General features: G+C 35.9%; 1 protein-coding gene across 4 annotated transcripts in view; it reads left to right on the top strand.

Annotated features, from left to right (window-relative positions):
- Window positions 1-13,926, top strand: part of LOC128852302 (uncharacterized) — a 341,810-nt gene that overhangs the window by 150,741 nt on the left and 177,143 nt on the right. For all 4 annotated transcript variants that reach the window (XR_008450050.1, XR_008450049.1, XM_054068130.1 and 1 more), the window contains one exon: window positions 5,280-5,401. Coding sequence is in view for 2 of the 4 variants with exons in the window: in XM_054068130.1 (XP_053924105.1) it covers window positions 5,280-5,401 (122 nt within the window). In the remaining 2 variants the exon portion in view is untranslated. The remainder of the gene's footprint in view (window positions 1-5,279; window positions 5,402-13,926) is intronic.

Raw genomic sequence — 13,926 nt, 5'->3', positions numbered from 1 at the left:
CGCAAAACAGCATATTATTAAGCCACAAACATCATCTAAATTCAAAAGACAAAGTTAGGGTGCTTTAACTTCCTCTATCTGTATTCTGTTTTGTAAATTGCAAGAGGATAGCTGTAGATCAGAATAAAGACATGGTCCTTGTGAGTGATGGGTATATGTGAGCAAGAACTTCCTGTGAGATATTGACCTGATCACAGTCAGCTGCTCTGAATTTTGTTAAGTAATCTATCTAATATGTCTAAGGAGTAGCATATGAGAATCAATCTATCCAAATGCCTCAGGAAGATCTATAAAAGGATAATAAATCCGATAATTCTCTGTGATCTGCTCTGGTGTAAAGCTACTGGGGAAGCCATGTATAGTATGAAGATTAATTCTAGTACACATTTGTTAGGTTGACAAGTGCTCTATGACAAAACTGTGGCTGGTAAATCAGGTAAAATTAATTTTCAAACTTTATTTTTCCAGTAGTCTGCTGTCACGACAATGAATCTTAACAAACAGCAATTGCTGAGGACTTTCTCAAAAGGGGAATAGACCCAAAATCTACAGAAGGAGCTTTCCATCCTATTTTTTTTTTTTATTTTGTGATTCTCCCACTTAGTTTCTCTTCAGCAAAAGAAATATTTCTGGTTTTGATATTGTTCTAATTGTTAAACCCTAGTAATTATAACAATAAACCATTTTTTCAAGTATAATACACTAAATACAAAGGCTGAAGGGGTAATAAATAGTTAATATCCTTACCACATTTGGAATATTAATTATCAGTCCTTTATGAGAAGGGGAAAAAAACCTCCACTGTTTAGGCACAGTCCTGGGAGTCAGTAATTTTTTTGTTTCATTAGAGTGTGGTAAGTAGCGAATCAAGTATGCAATCTAGAACTGATGCCACATATGGTTTATTTGTTTATTTTTTTTATTTTTCCAGTTGTCACACCAACTCCAACACCTTTAGGAAAGAGTCCTAGCACTTCTGCCGCTCACTGAATGGCATGAGAGAAGTGGCCTTTCTCTGGGCAAACTGGCACATTTAGGAAATATTTCCCAGTGTTTGAAAACCCTCTGCATTTTATTTATGAGCTCCATTCTAAAAATATTCGAAGATCTGGGGCCTAGCTGCATCTTTTCAAAGCAGCTCCAGAGGCTTTGAAGATCAAGAACAGTACCATTTTAGCCATCTGGATCTTGGTCAGTGAAAGAAATTGCTATTTATTGTAAAAATAAAGAACAGAAAGGAGAAGTTGAAGTTTCAGTTTAGAAAAATAGAATCAGAGCAACTATTAATTCACATAAAATATTGTTCTCTCAATCTGAGTCTGCTACATTACATTTGGATTATAGGCTTTTTAAAATGTTGTGACTTTTTTTTTCTTTCAGATTACTAAATTTTTGCTGCACAAAAATCTGACAATGTCTTAAAATAAATCAGAATACTCTTTATCCTCTTTATTCATGTAACCATACTTTCCTAGTATCTGCTGTTCATGAATTAGATAAGCAAAAAATTTATGTTGAAATCAAAGTAGATGATGGGATCCAAGCAATCCCCTATCCGCAGTCAGTGAGGTCTCGTTCCTCAGAAACACTGCCTTTGCTGATACCAGCTCAAAGGACTTGTTGCATTGTTATAAATTCAAGTCAATGATGTCTCATCTCAATGAGCACAAGTTCTGGGATGCATCAGAGAGTTCAGTTCTACTTTAAATGTCATCTTTAACTGTAAACACTGAGTGTTGTACCATTTCTACTCCAATTAGTAATATTTCTGTGTAGATAGTAGGTATAATTTCATTAAGCCTTTGACTGCCGGTTTCCTGGGGTCTAATGGAAGTCAGCTCAATATTTTAGATGGCCAGTTTTAATAAGTACAGATATGCTTAAGCAAATTCAGCAATGTAGCACATTCTGGATGAAAACAAAATGGATATCAGACAGTAATACTGGTGAAATAAAGAAGTGAAGAATTTTTGACAATCTTATTGGCTTACATTTTGGATTAGCCAGTGATTATTAGTGATTATTATCATGGAATCACAGAACCATAAAATGGTTTGAGTCAGAAGGGACTTTAAAGATCATCTAATTCCAACCCCCCTGTCATGGGCAGGGACACCTCCCACTAGATCAGGTTGCTCAAAACCTCATCCAACCTGGCCTTGAACACCTTCATATTGTAAAAGTTGTCTTTAGAAACACCAACATGACAATAATTTTAGAGATTATATTGGAGCACTGTAATTGGTTTTTAGTACAAAAATGCCAGGATCAGGGAGGAAGTGTTTCAGGTTCTGGATACTAGTGTTTCTTACTGTCGGGAATGAAACAAAAAAAAAAGACAATGGGAAAATAATATATGAAAAAGAGAAGTTAGGACTTATCCTATTGCCACTTGAAAGAAGAAGGGGCAAGAAAACACCTTGTTTACTTTCTGTATTTCATAAGCTCTCAGCTCTGTTTGTACCCTTACTTTCATCACCAGACTGTAAATTATCTGCTGTCAAGACATTGAAATCTGAAGGAGTATTTTATCAAAATGATACATCAAAGAAGCTGTAATGGTAGCACAGAAAACAAGGATAGGAATATTTCCTTTCATCCAACAAAGAGATACTGGTTTAAGATGCTCCAACTATTAACATAGCTACTTTTTGAAATAACCAGAGATGGCTCATAAAATATTAATTTAGTTTGTCAACAGCAAATTTAGATGTGCACCTATTTTAGCAGGAGGATAAAACTAGTGCTGTAGGAACCTTTTCGGCTGCTGTGCTTTTATTAGGCCACAGATTCACTCAGGTCATTAGAGTTCAACTTATTTACACAGCTCTCTTAGAAAAAGATGAGCTAGCACTAATGCAAATAAAATTAATCTGTTTATGGCAGTGTAGAAATATAAGTTATTTCTGATTAGTGGAACAGTGTTTCATGTCTGCCCATCCCCTGTCTATGAGGGTTATTTCCTGATTGGAATAGAGAAATTCAGCTTCTGGGTTGCCTGACATGAAAAATGGTGCAACGTGAAGATGATATTTTTGAGGGCTCATGGTTGTAGGCAGTATAGTTTTAATATTCATAGGAAATACCAATGGATAAGTAAACAAATAATGAGGCTCAAAGAAGAGAAGAAATATGGTACTTTCCATTACAAATGGGTATTCAGAAGTGTCACCCCAAGTGGGCAAAGATTGGGGACCAAGCAGACTAAATGTTGTCATTTTCTGTCAACTCATTCTGAACCTGGTATCCCTTACTGAAGACTTACAATTTATAATTTTGAATATATCTTATGATATCTTATTTTATGGGCTTTGATGTTTTGTCTTCCCCATTTATATATTAAATACCCATTTTTTTCAGCTATGAAGTAGAGAGTGCCGCTGGGACTCTGTTTCGGTATATTTAAAGTAGATTTGGCCAGAGTTCCTTGACTCAGATGAGTTTGTATCAAGCATTCTGCGTAAATGTTTATTCCCATGAAAGCTCTAATTTTTTTTTAGGGCAGTAGTACATGTTCCAGGTTATTCTTCTGTGCTTGTTACTAAGATTGACTCTCATTGCAAAAGTGATAGGTCATTGTGTTACGCAAAGTAGTTGTAGAGATATTAATTATGTGTTTTTTAATTTATGGTATGGGGTTATATACCTTTTTTTTTTTTTCCACCAGGTTGGAACTATGTAAAGTGAAGGAGAATGTCATACTGTGATACAACTATTGAATTTTGTATTGAATGTTTACCAGTTGAGGGACTGAAATTTCAGTTTATTCCATAAGCCTCCTAACAAAGTCAACAATCCCAGTGCCTGATTGCATTAAAATATATATTTCAAGAGTTAAGAATGTTATGCAAAAAGTAGTTGAAACCTAACCATTTGATCTGTGCATGGCTTTGCCTGTGGAGATTTCTGTGTATGCTAATAAAGAAAAACAGAAACACGTGAGGTTTGTTCTCTGTTTGGACCTACTCATGTACAGTATGTGTGTGGTTGAAATGTTCAGCCATGGATCTCTTAAGGTTTAGTTTTGTAATCTTATATGTATACATGTAAGTAGATACCCAGACATGATAATCACTTAGACACAACTCAACATTTGATGTTAATGAAAAGGATGTATACTATATGGGAATCAACTCCTTTGTATTTTTGCACACCTAAAATATGTATTACTTTCAGTCAAACAAGACATTTGCCTCAGAGAAATAGTTGCTTAATTATCAGATATTAAAAGGAAATTATTTTATTTGCGTTCTGCAGGTAGGTACTTGGTTTACAAGCTTCTTAGAACAAAATATTGAGAATACTTATTTTCTGTCTTCAGTCACTAAAAGGACTTCAAATTCAGAAAAACACTTTGTGACAAGGCATCTTCTTATTGCTTTAAAATGATATACTTTTAACCAACAGTATGCAAACCAGTTAGAGTGCTAGTCAGGTTCTGCTACTCCATAGAGGGTAAGGGATTTATGAAGTCATTGGTACTTTCTACAATAAATGATTAAATTGATTGTCGCTCTATTGGTTGTGCTTGTTTACAAGCTATCTTGAATTTGGCTCAAAATCTGCTGATGACTGTGAAAAGAGAATGCCTGAAAATAATGTTTATTAATTTTGTATATATTTCTAATGTTTTGGTTTTGGGGTTTTTTGTGTTATTTTTTAATTCCTTATGGTCTCAACTTGCTCTTTATTAATCGACTCTTCTTTCACCATTTCCCCTTTCTATAAGTGTTCATATTGGTTGTATATAAGTCCACATGGGTTTAGGAGCAGAAGTCAGTTTCCACTTCAGTTAATGCATTATCAGAAAAATTAGTGAAGTTCCAATAATATGACCTTCAATTTGACACACAAAGACCTATTTAGTTCACTTATGTTTAAGTCTATAATGCTTATCCACATTTCTACAACTGCTGCATGTTTTGAACCTATCACCATGGTATTCAACATTCTATAGTATTCTGGAAAGCTTATAAACCAAAGTAACAGTGTCTTTACTTTGAAATTGTGAAAATCAGTTTTTCAAAGACACTTTATTATATTTATAAAGTGGATCAAGTCTACTGATGGTGCATAGCCCATAAAAACATGGCTTGAACTCTGTATGTCGAGTTGAGTTTGCCAGGTTGAGGAGTGGTGATGTAGTCTTTTTGATTTATTTTCCCCCCCTTGTAAGACGTTAGATTTTATATGGAACAGCAATAATCTTGGAATTACACAGTTTAATGTTGTTGCAGAGTCATTGTTTCTGAAAGAAACATGTATTGTCTTTGTTACAGATCTGGAAAATAACACTTCCTGTAGATGTCAGTTTATGTCTGGTGTGCTGTCCCGTTATTCTGGTGATGCCACATGCAGCATCAAATAGTATTGGCAACTGGAAGAAGTCTTTTGGAATAAGGTAAGTTTCTTTCTTTGCCACAAAGGCATGCCTTGATGAAGCACTTCGTAATTACTTCAGTATATTCAGTATAAATGAAGTGAAAGAGGTAATTTAAGTGTTCTAATGTTTGGAGAAATGTTACTCATCTCACAGCTATTGCTGATATTACTCGTTTATATCTCTAAAACTATGACAGTGAAGTGGGGTAGCTGTTGAAAGAGAGTATCGTGCTGGATCCATGTTTCACTTCATCTTGACTTGTCATTGATTTTGGTGGCTTCCACTGTTAGTATCTATTGAGCAGAGCTATTAATGCATCCAGGTGTTATGTTGTGCTGCAATGTTCTATGAGCTTTCATTAACCTCACAGTTTTGTTCCAAAGCATTCCTGGGTTGTTGTGACTAGTACCTGTGACTACAAGTATGCTCTGTAGTCACTGTGCATGTGTTGTCATAAACAGCAATAATCAGTGTTCTGTAGCTGAGGTTGTTTCCTAATAGAATGGTTTAATGAGAGTGATTCTGAGAAACTTTTGCATAATATTTATGCACATAATCTTTGGTCGAAGTGCAGTGCAATGACTAGATACTGCCTAAAGACATAGGTTCCAGTTTACTGTTTTCTCACTGGTAAAAGACATATTGAGGTGAGGGATTGTTGCTTAAACATGGAACTGGTACACATGACACAAAACTTGCAGTAGACCCACAACCATCTGGAATGGCAGCTGAGCCCTTGGCAGGATACCATAGGGTATGCAAAATACACTCATTGCCTATGCTCAGCCATCCTATCCTATATATTAGAATTCTATTGCAAGGAACCATACAACCTGACCTAGTTCAGTTTGGATTGTGACAGATTGTAATCCCAGATTCAGAGGTTATGTAAGTGAGCATAGCTATAGACCTGCGAGTAAAGAAGGGTTGAAAAGAAACAAGTAAGGCAACCACTGGGAAGACATAAGACTGTAGAGGGGCTTTATTTATCTAATTTTCCATTGATTGCTTTTCCTACTACTCTTCATGGGTTAGCGACTCACCAATTTCAAGTAAGCAACATCTTTTCTGACTTGTTTTGTCATGCTTTATTTCACAAAAAGAAATGTATTACTTGCTTTGTGCTGTACTGCATCCCCTCATTGTGTACAAAGTGTAAGGGAAAATATTACGGTTGGTATCTGACATGTGGAACTAATTTGGCTCTGTTGGAGTTCAGGGAGAGGTCTTGGCTATTACAGCAGAAGAAAACATTAAGAATTATAGGCACCTCGGCTCACGATGCTTCACTTGTAGTTTCCATTTATGATGATATACTACGAATAAAATATGGGGATGATATCCTGGCCCCATTGAAATCAGTAGGAGTTTTTCTCTTAAATTCAGCTAGGCCCTGACCCTGGGAATCTCTGCTGGCTCCTGGTGAAGGATTTATTCTATTCAGACCTCCTCTGAGGACTTAATTTTTAATATTACTACCAAATCTGCTACTTAGGTAATAATTCTCTCTTACTGAAGTTTATTTGTACTTGATTTGGGAGATCCTATGCTCAAAGAAAAAACATGTTTCTATACGTATATTTTTATATCCTTAAATATGACAGTATTGTTATGGGTAATTATAGACTGACTCTCAGGAAATACTATCTGATAAAAAGAAAGAAAGGACTTCAGAATAATTTCCCAAAGGAAGGAATGGCAATCCTATGGGTAAGACGCAATATAAAACTATTCTACTTGTTGAAGTCTATAAAATGGACTGCAGGAGAAAAGGCTTAACTCTGAGAGGAAAGCATAGATCACTTAATAGGTCTTTAATATTGCCAGTTTCTATGATCACTAACTCTTTCCTTGAGAATATGGTGGATTTTCCTTTACCAACAGTTTTGATTTGCTAAGCTAATTTTTGTCCATGTGTGAAAACTTGTTCTTACATATTATTCTTGCTTTGCTAGTAGACTCTTTCGTACTCATACACTAGCATTATAGAATCATAAAATCATAGAATCATAGAATGGTTTGGGTTGGAAGGGACCTTAAAGATCATCCAGGTCCAACCCCCCTGCCACAGGCAGGGACAACTCCCACTAGATTAGGCTGCATTTGCAGCTTTTATAACCCACAGACCTTTCATAACTTACAAAACATTCTATTAAAAGGCATCAGAATTCTTATCTTGTACATAATTTTTCTTTCCTATCAGCTGATGTCTTACTCTTTCCTCTACTGTGTTCAACTCATTGTATAAAGCAAGCGTAAGAATATAGTAAAATTGATGTATGACATATGCAGCTAAATTTTGATAGTCAAAAAATGAATTCTACATCAAAGATTTTTCTGACTGGGATATTTTCTTAACACAAGTATTAATTGCTTTGGAAAAAGGTACAGATGTAAAATGTTGAGTGTGCTTTCGTCTGATATCTTATTTGATTTCTCTGTTTCACTATTGCAAGTTCATTATGCTCATTCGTCCACTTGTGTTTTAAGTTCCATTCTGGTGGTGGACCTTGTTTTAGGGAACTTACACTGCTTTGCATTAAAAATCCCTCCCAGGCAAGGCTGGATCTTTAGAATTACAGCCTTAAAATGTTTGTGCCTTGTGTATACACATATGCATATATATGCAGTTTTTTGTTTATACTGGGGGGTTGAAGCTAGGTGGTACTGGTGTTTAAAAAAAATCTTCTCTGCTACGTGTTCAGGCCTAAGTGTCCTATAGAATACTCTCGTTATTTTTTGTCATACAAAGTTATGCCAGGAGGGAAGGCCATGACGGTATTAAGCCTTTTTTTGCCTAGTCCTGTGGTGCAAATTTGCAGTTTATCATAAGACATTTTGCTTTATTCCTTTAAACCTATGTATAAACTATACTTTCTCTCCTGAAATCCCTTGCTGGGGCATTACCCTCATAGATAAGGATCCTTGGATTGACACTTCCTCTTTTCTAAGAGAGTTATCATTGCAGAGAGGGTCAGGGGAGTAGGGTTATTTTCACCAGGGAGGAAATGATGTTTGTCTGCCATAGATATTGTTGCCTTTAGTCCTTGTGTTATAGTTTGTTACCTTCTCTACTGAGCTGTTAGAGATCTAGGACAATGATCTTATATGCTTCTATATTGCATGAGTATTGAGCCAAAATACTTAATCTTGCTACTTCCTGTTAATTTTTGATCAACCCACTGAATCATTATTAAACCTCTGCTTTGATAATTAACTTGCCAATACATATCACTTATTCAGCTGGAAGAATACCAAGAAAACAAGACCCTATTTTTTTCTCATCACAATTGTCCCAGATTTTGAAAGTATTTTAAGTACCCTTGAGGAAGATTTTAATTGGAGACCTTCTTGCTCTCTACAATTACCTGAAAGGAGGTTGTGGAGAGGAGGGAGCTGGCCTCTTCTCCCAAGTGACAGGGGACAGGACAAGAGGGAATGGCCTCAAGCTCTGCCAGGGGAGGTTCAGGCCAGACATCAGGAAAAAATTTTTCACAGAAAGGGTCATTGGGCACTGGCAGAGGCTGCCCAGGGAGGTGGTTGAATCACCTTCCCTGGAGGTCTTTAAAGGACGGGTGGACGAGGTGCTGAGGGGCATGGTTTAGGGATTGTTAGGAATGGTTGGACTCAATGACCCGGTGGGTCCTTTCCAACCTAGTGATTCTATGATTCTATGAAGATAATTTTAAAGTAATTTCTGAAGGAGCCAATATAAATAAAACTATTTTTATACAAGATCTCATAGTGATAAGATTCTTTGGTGGAACGAAAATGATTTAGTACAATTTGTAACTTGGAGAACATGATACATTTGACTCCTTTTTCTATGTAATACAAGGAGTTCATATGTTGCACGATGTTCATTTTTAATTAAACATTTTATCATCACACAGTCTTTTATTGACATTCCTCATAATAGAGCTGATAAAATCTTAACCTACTCTTCAATAAAGCAATGTATAATTCAATATTCTAGCACACAGTGTTCCCCTCAGAATTAAACACGTGATTTTCTGATTTAATTTAAAAATCTTATTATTTTATTCACATTTATTTACATTAAATTCTTAGATTTGTGCACCTGCTTTATTTATGCAATTTAGATGCAACCATTTATTGGACTATTAGTCCTGTTTGTTTGAGTTTTTACCTAGCAGGACCATTTTAATGAATTTCTCCTCCTTTCTGTTTGCTTTTAAAATTTGCAGTAAAAAGTGATCTATCACCTGATTTGTTTCCTACTGTACCTTTTGAGCCCAATTTTGATTAAGTGCACTAACTTCACTCACTACTACTTTAATCATAGGTTTATAGAGTTTCTGCTGTCACAGAAATGCATTCAGATACTTTATGAGAAGAGATTCCTGAAGATATCCCCAAAGATTTATTGCAAGGTTGATCCTTCTCAATAACCCAAAAGAGCCCTGTGGTCTAAAGCTTCCTAAGATTATGCATTTACCCATACTGATAAGCATCCTGGTAGCCTGTCAGGACCTGCAGCAACAGAGTGTGAATCAAGCCCTTCAGTTGGTAGTGACTGCTGTGGTGCCAAACAAGAAGCTGGGTGTAGAGCATCCAGAATGCATAAACCCGAGTCTCTTTTCCAGGGTTTGCTGTCTCCTATGTTAGGTTCATTATGTCAGAAACTGCTGAAAACCAAGATTCTCAAAGATTTTGCTGTGAATCCACCTTTATGAGATGAGCACTCAGCATACTCACCTAAAGAGGAGTCATTTGTAGAAGGTGACATCTGCGTACTTCCTGACCATCAACTGTTGCAGGACCGATTTTCTCAGTAATCTCCTAACCTCTTGCTATACAGTTGTCTCAGATAATAACTACTCAGCTACCCTGTGCTTCTCTTTCACACTTCAGAAAACCGGTTCTGAGACTTCGCTGTTCATCTTATTCTTCTATCCTAGATTTGTCACTGTTCATTGTAAGTGTATATTGATTTTAGCTGATAATTTTGAGATAATGAACTAATTTGAAAATACCTTAGGTAATATATTATGGAAAATGCAGAACTACCTTGTACTTTGGAAAGAGTTTTAAAAAACGAGGAACACTAAGCTCAACTCTTGATAGGGTATTCCTCATAACCTCACAGATTTCCAGTCTTGCTTTGTCAGCAGAACAGAATTTAAACATCAAATAGGGCCTCTGAGTGTAGGAAGTTATCGTGTGCTAGATGTATATTTTTTAAAAAATAAACTTTTCAAACTTTTTTGTCATCATCTCTGTCCAAATCTTCAAAGATAAAGGATAAAAAGGCATGTAATATATTGAGCTAAGTAGTTATTAGAAGCTTGAACTAAACTTAGATTTCTGATTTTGTTCTGTTTTTTTTGTTTGTTTGTTTGGAGTGGTTTTTTTTGTTTGTTTCCCTTTTGGAATGTTCTCCCTCCAAAACCTCCAGGAAAATGTACTGGCATGTTATAGCAGACATAGAGGTTTGAATTCAGATTTTTTAGCTATAGGAAGACAAAAATATTGGAGAGCCTGGAAAGTATGGAAGTGTGTGACTTGAAAGAAACAGTGCATTGTGTTTTGTTAATGGTTCTAGAAGCTAATTGTTTAGAAAAAAAGGAATAAATCTAACAGTATAAGTAGTAAATCCATGTCTAAGTGCACCTAGCCAAGCTGGAGAATATCATCAAGAGAAACTCAATCAAGGTCTGCCTGGGGTACCTAGGAATCTGTTAACACAGGAGCCAAGAGCCATGCCTCTGTCTTTTCTGTCACTGCCACCCATACTTGGTAGCGAAATCAGGTAAATGCCAGCAGAAGCTTGTGACATTGTTTGCTGTGCAAATGTGCAATTGATATATTATGCCCTGTACAAGCTAGGATAGTGACTGACACCTTCACAGATGCATTGGTATTGGTTTTCCCCAAGCTTTTCACCACAAACTGTCCTCTAAATATTTTAAAGGGCTTCTAGAATTAATAAAATAAAATCCTGGGTTTTAAACATACTTTTAACATGCTAGAGAAAAAAAAAATCCCTTGTATTTGCTGTTGAACATCTGTCTAAATGCCCTGTAGTGCACAGGGAACTACTAGTGAGATCCTTATCCTTCTATAAATATTCTACTTTACTTTCTGTTTAAAGATAGGAAAAAACCCTTAAAATCTAATCCTAAAGTCATAAATGTACATTTTTATAAGTGAACTATTTTAACATGCATCATGTTGTACATAGAATTTTGTTTTCATGGGCACCACTTTAAAAGCAAAAATGAGTCTGTGTTTTTAGTGATAGAACAGATATTTCTCTAATGGAAAATATTTTATATTGATTAATAAAAAACACCAACAATGTGTGTAGCTGTGGGTTTGATATTCAAGGATAAACCCTTGCCAGAGGGAAGGTAAAAGTGTGGCTTAACTAAGTCTGTAATCTCATTTCAAGAGATCTGTGTTCAAATTTACGTAAATTAGTATTTTACATCCACTTCCTCGATCACATTGTTTACAATATAAGTGCAGCATATAGTCTAGCATGGTTTGCAAGCCCATGTAAATACAAGTCAGCAGTGAGCCACACCAGTTAAGTTCAGGATGACCCGGATAGGAGTTCTGGCTTTGTTGCATGCTGTATTGTAAACTCTCTAAAACTCATTAAAATTCTCAGCCACTTCATGCAAAGTCTAATTTGCTTCTACATATGCTTCAGGCAGAAAAAAAAAAGTATGCTTTAAGAAAAGAAGGGTTATGTATCGTTGTTTCTGTGTATATTTGTTTAGTGCTTTAGATTTTATTGAAGAAGTCTGTTGAGTATGGGTTTTGGTTACATTCAGTTCCTTAAAATAGATTTGTTTTGTTTATCAACTTATTACCTGACAAAATAGCAGTTAATGTCAAGTTCAGAGAAAGATATTGGAGTGTTATAAGTGCATTTTTAAAATGAGCGCATAAGCCTTATCATGTTGATTTTTTATTAGGGAAAAACTATTGAAATCTCACTATTTTAAAGAATACAGTTTAATGATTCATGAAGTACTAGAGTTAATTGTTAATATACTGATATCAATCTCTTATAAATTAATAAGAAATCTATTAACTCTGCCAATTTAATTCTATTTCTTTACTAAGATGGATATTTAGGGTGTTCTATTAATTTTTTAAAAAAAAAAACCAACAAAACCACCTCAGATTTCAGACCTTTTTAAGTTCACAGACTGTCATGTAGAGGACACAGATGGTACCCAGAATATGTATATATAAGGTAAAGTAGGAAATAGGTACGTATAGAGGAAAGCTGTCTGTTTAGTTAAGACATTTAGCTATAACTTGGAAGATGCAATTGAATTTTACCATGCAATGAACTTTACCATGCTTTTCCTTGATCTGTCACACCATGTGGAGACTTCAATGTCCTATGAGAAAATAAGCGAGGATTTTACTAGTTCATTTAGAGAAACTTGCATTTTATCTCAGCTTCCTTTTTTCAATAGGATGAGGTTAATTTTTCTATCAATTTTTCTTCTCCTTTCCTCTTAGCTTAATTTTATGGCAAAAGACTATTTGAATTGCTAAGACTTGCTGTCTTGGATTGGATAAAGACAACAGACTTTGTTGGCCTTGCCATTCTTTTGGGGGAATAAACAATGCAGGATTTAAAAAAAAGATGAAAATATTTATGTTTACTGATGGGACTTCATATTCTTATCTAGTTCCAAGGGTATATATTATGTTTACAAAAGAATCGTTCAAAAAGTACAGGAATTTTGACCAAAAGAAAACCTAATGAGAAGACTACTACTTTCACCTTTGTTGCAGTTCTAGTCTGGATTTAATGAAAGAACATTCTTCTGCTCTGCTGTTGCTCTCAATTTTTGTATTTAGTCCTCTGATATGGCAGCTTTCACTGTATCCGGAAAACATGAGTAAGCATCAATAAGCTATCCAAGACAAAGGAGTTTTAAGGAGATATTGAATGGGGAGAGGATGACTGTAGAAAAGGGAAGAGGAGTTCTCTGAATTTATACCTAGGTACCAGGGAGAAAAGGAGAAGGTCATTTGGGCAAGAAAGCCTTTAAGCATTCTGTCACATGGTTAGATGATAAGTTGAAATTGTAAATTCCATGTGACAGTTGGCATGTTCTGTGAGCGTACACATATTGGTGTACTGAAGCTATCCACTCATCTTCTGCTCCCTCTGCAGCTTTCCAGGTATTCATGGCATGAAGCCAAAGCCACATTCACTACTCACAGATTCTGCGGGAAGAAAAAAACCCACAAGTCATAGAATCATAGAATCACCAGGTTGGAAAGGACCCACTGGATCCAACCATTCCTAACACTCCCTTAAACCATGTCCCTATGCATTTCATCCACTCATTCCTTAAACACCTCCAGGGAAGGCCACTCGACCATCTCCCTGGGCAGCCTGTTCCAGTGCCCGATGACTCTTTCCATGAAGAATTTTTTTCTGATATCCAGCCTGAAACTCCCCTGGAGGAGCTTCAGGCCATTCCCCCTTGTCCTGTCCCCTGTCACTTAAGAGAAGGGGCCAGCTCCCTCCTCTCCACAACCTC

Source organism: Cuculus canorus, chromosome 1 (assembly GCF_017976375.1).
Source record: "Cuculus canorus isolate bCucCan1 chromosome 1, bCucCan1.pri, whole genome shotgun sequence".
Classification (NCBI taxonomy): domain Eukaryota; kingdom Metazoa; phylum Chordata; class Aves; order Cuculiformes; family Cuculidae; genus Cuculus; species Cuculus canorus.
This window is presented reverse-complemented; position numbering and strand designations above follow the sequence as displayed.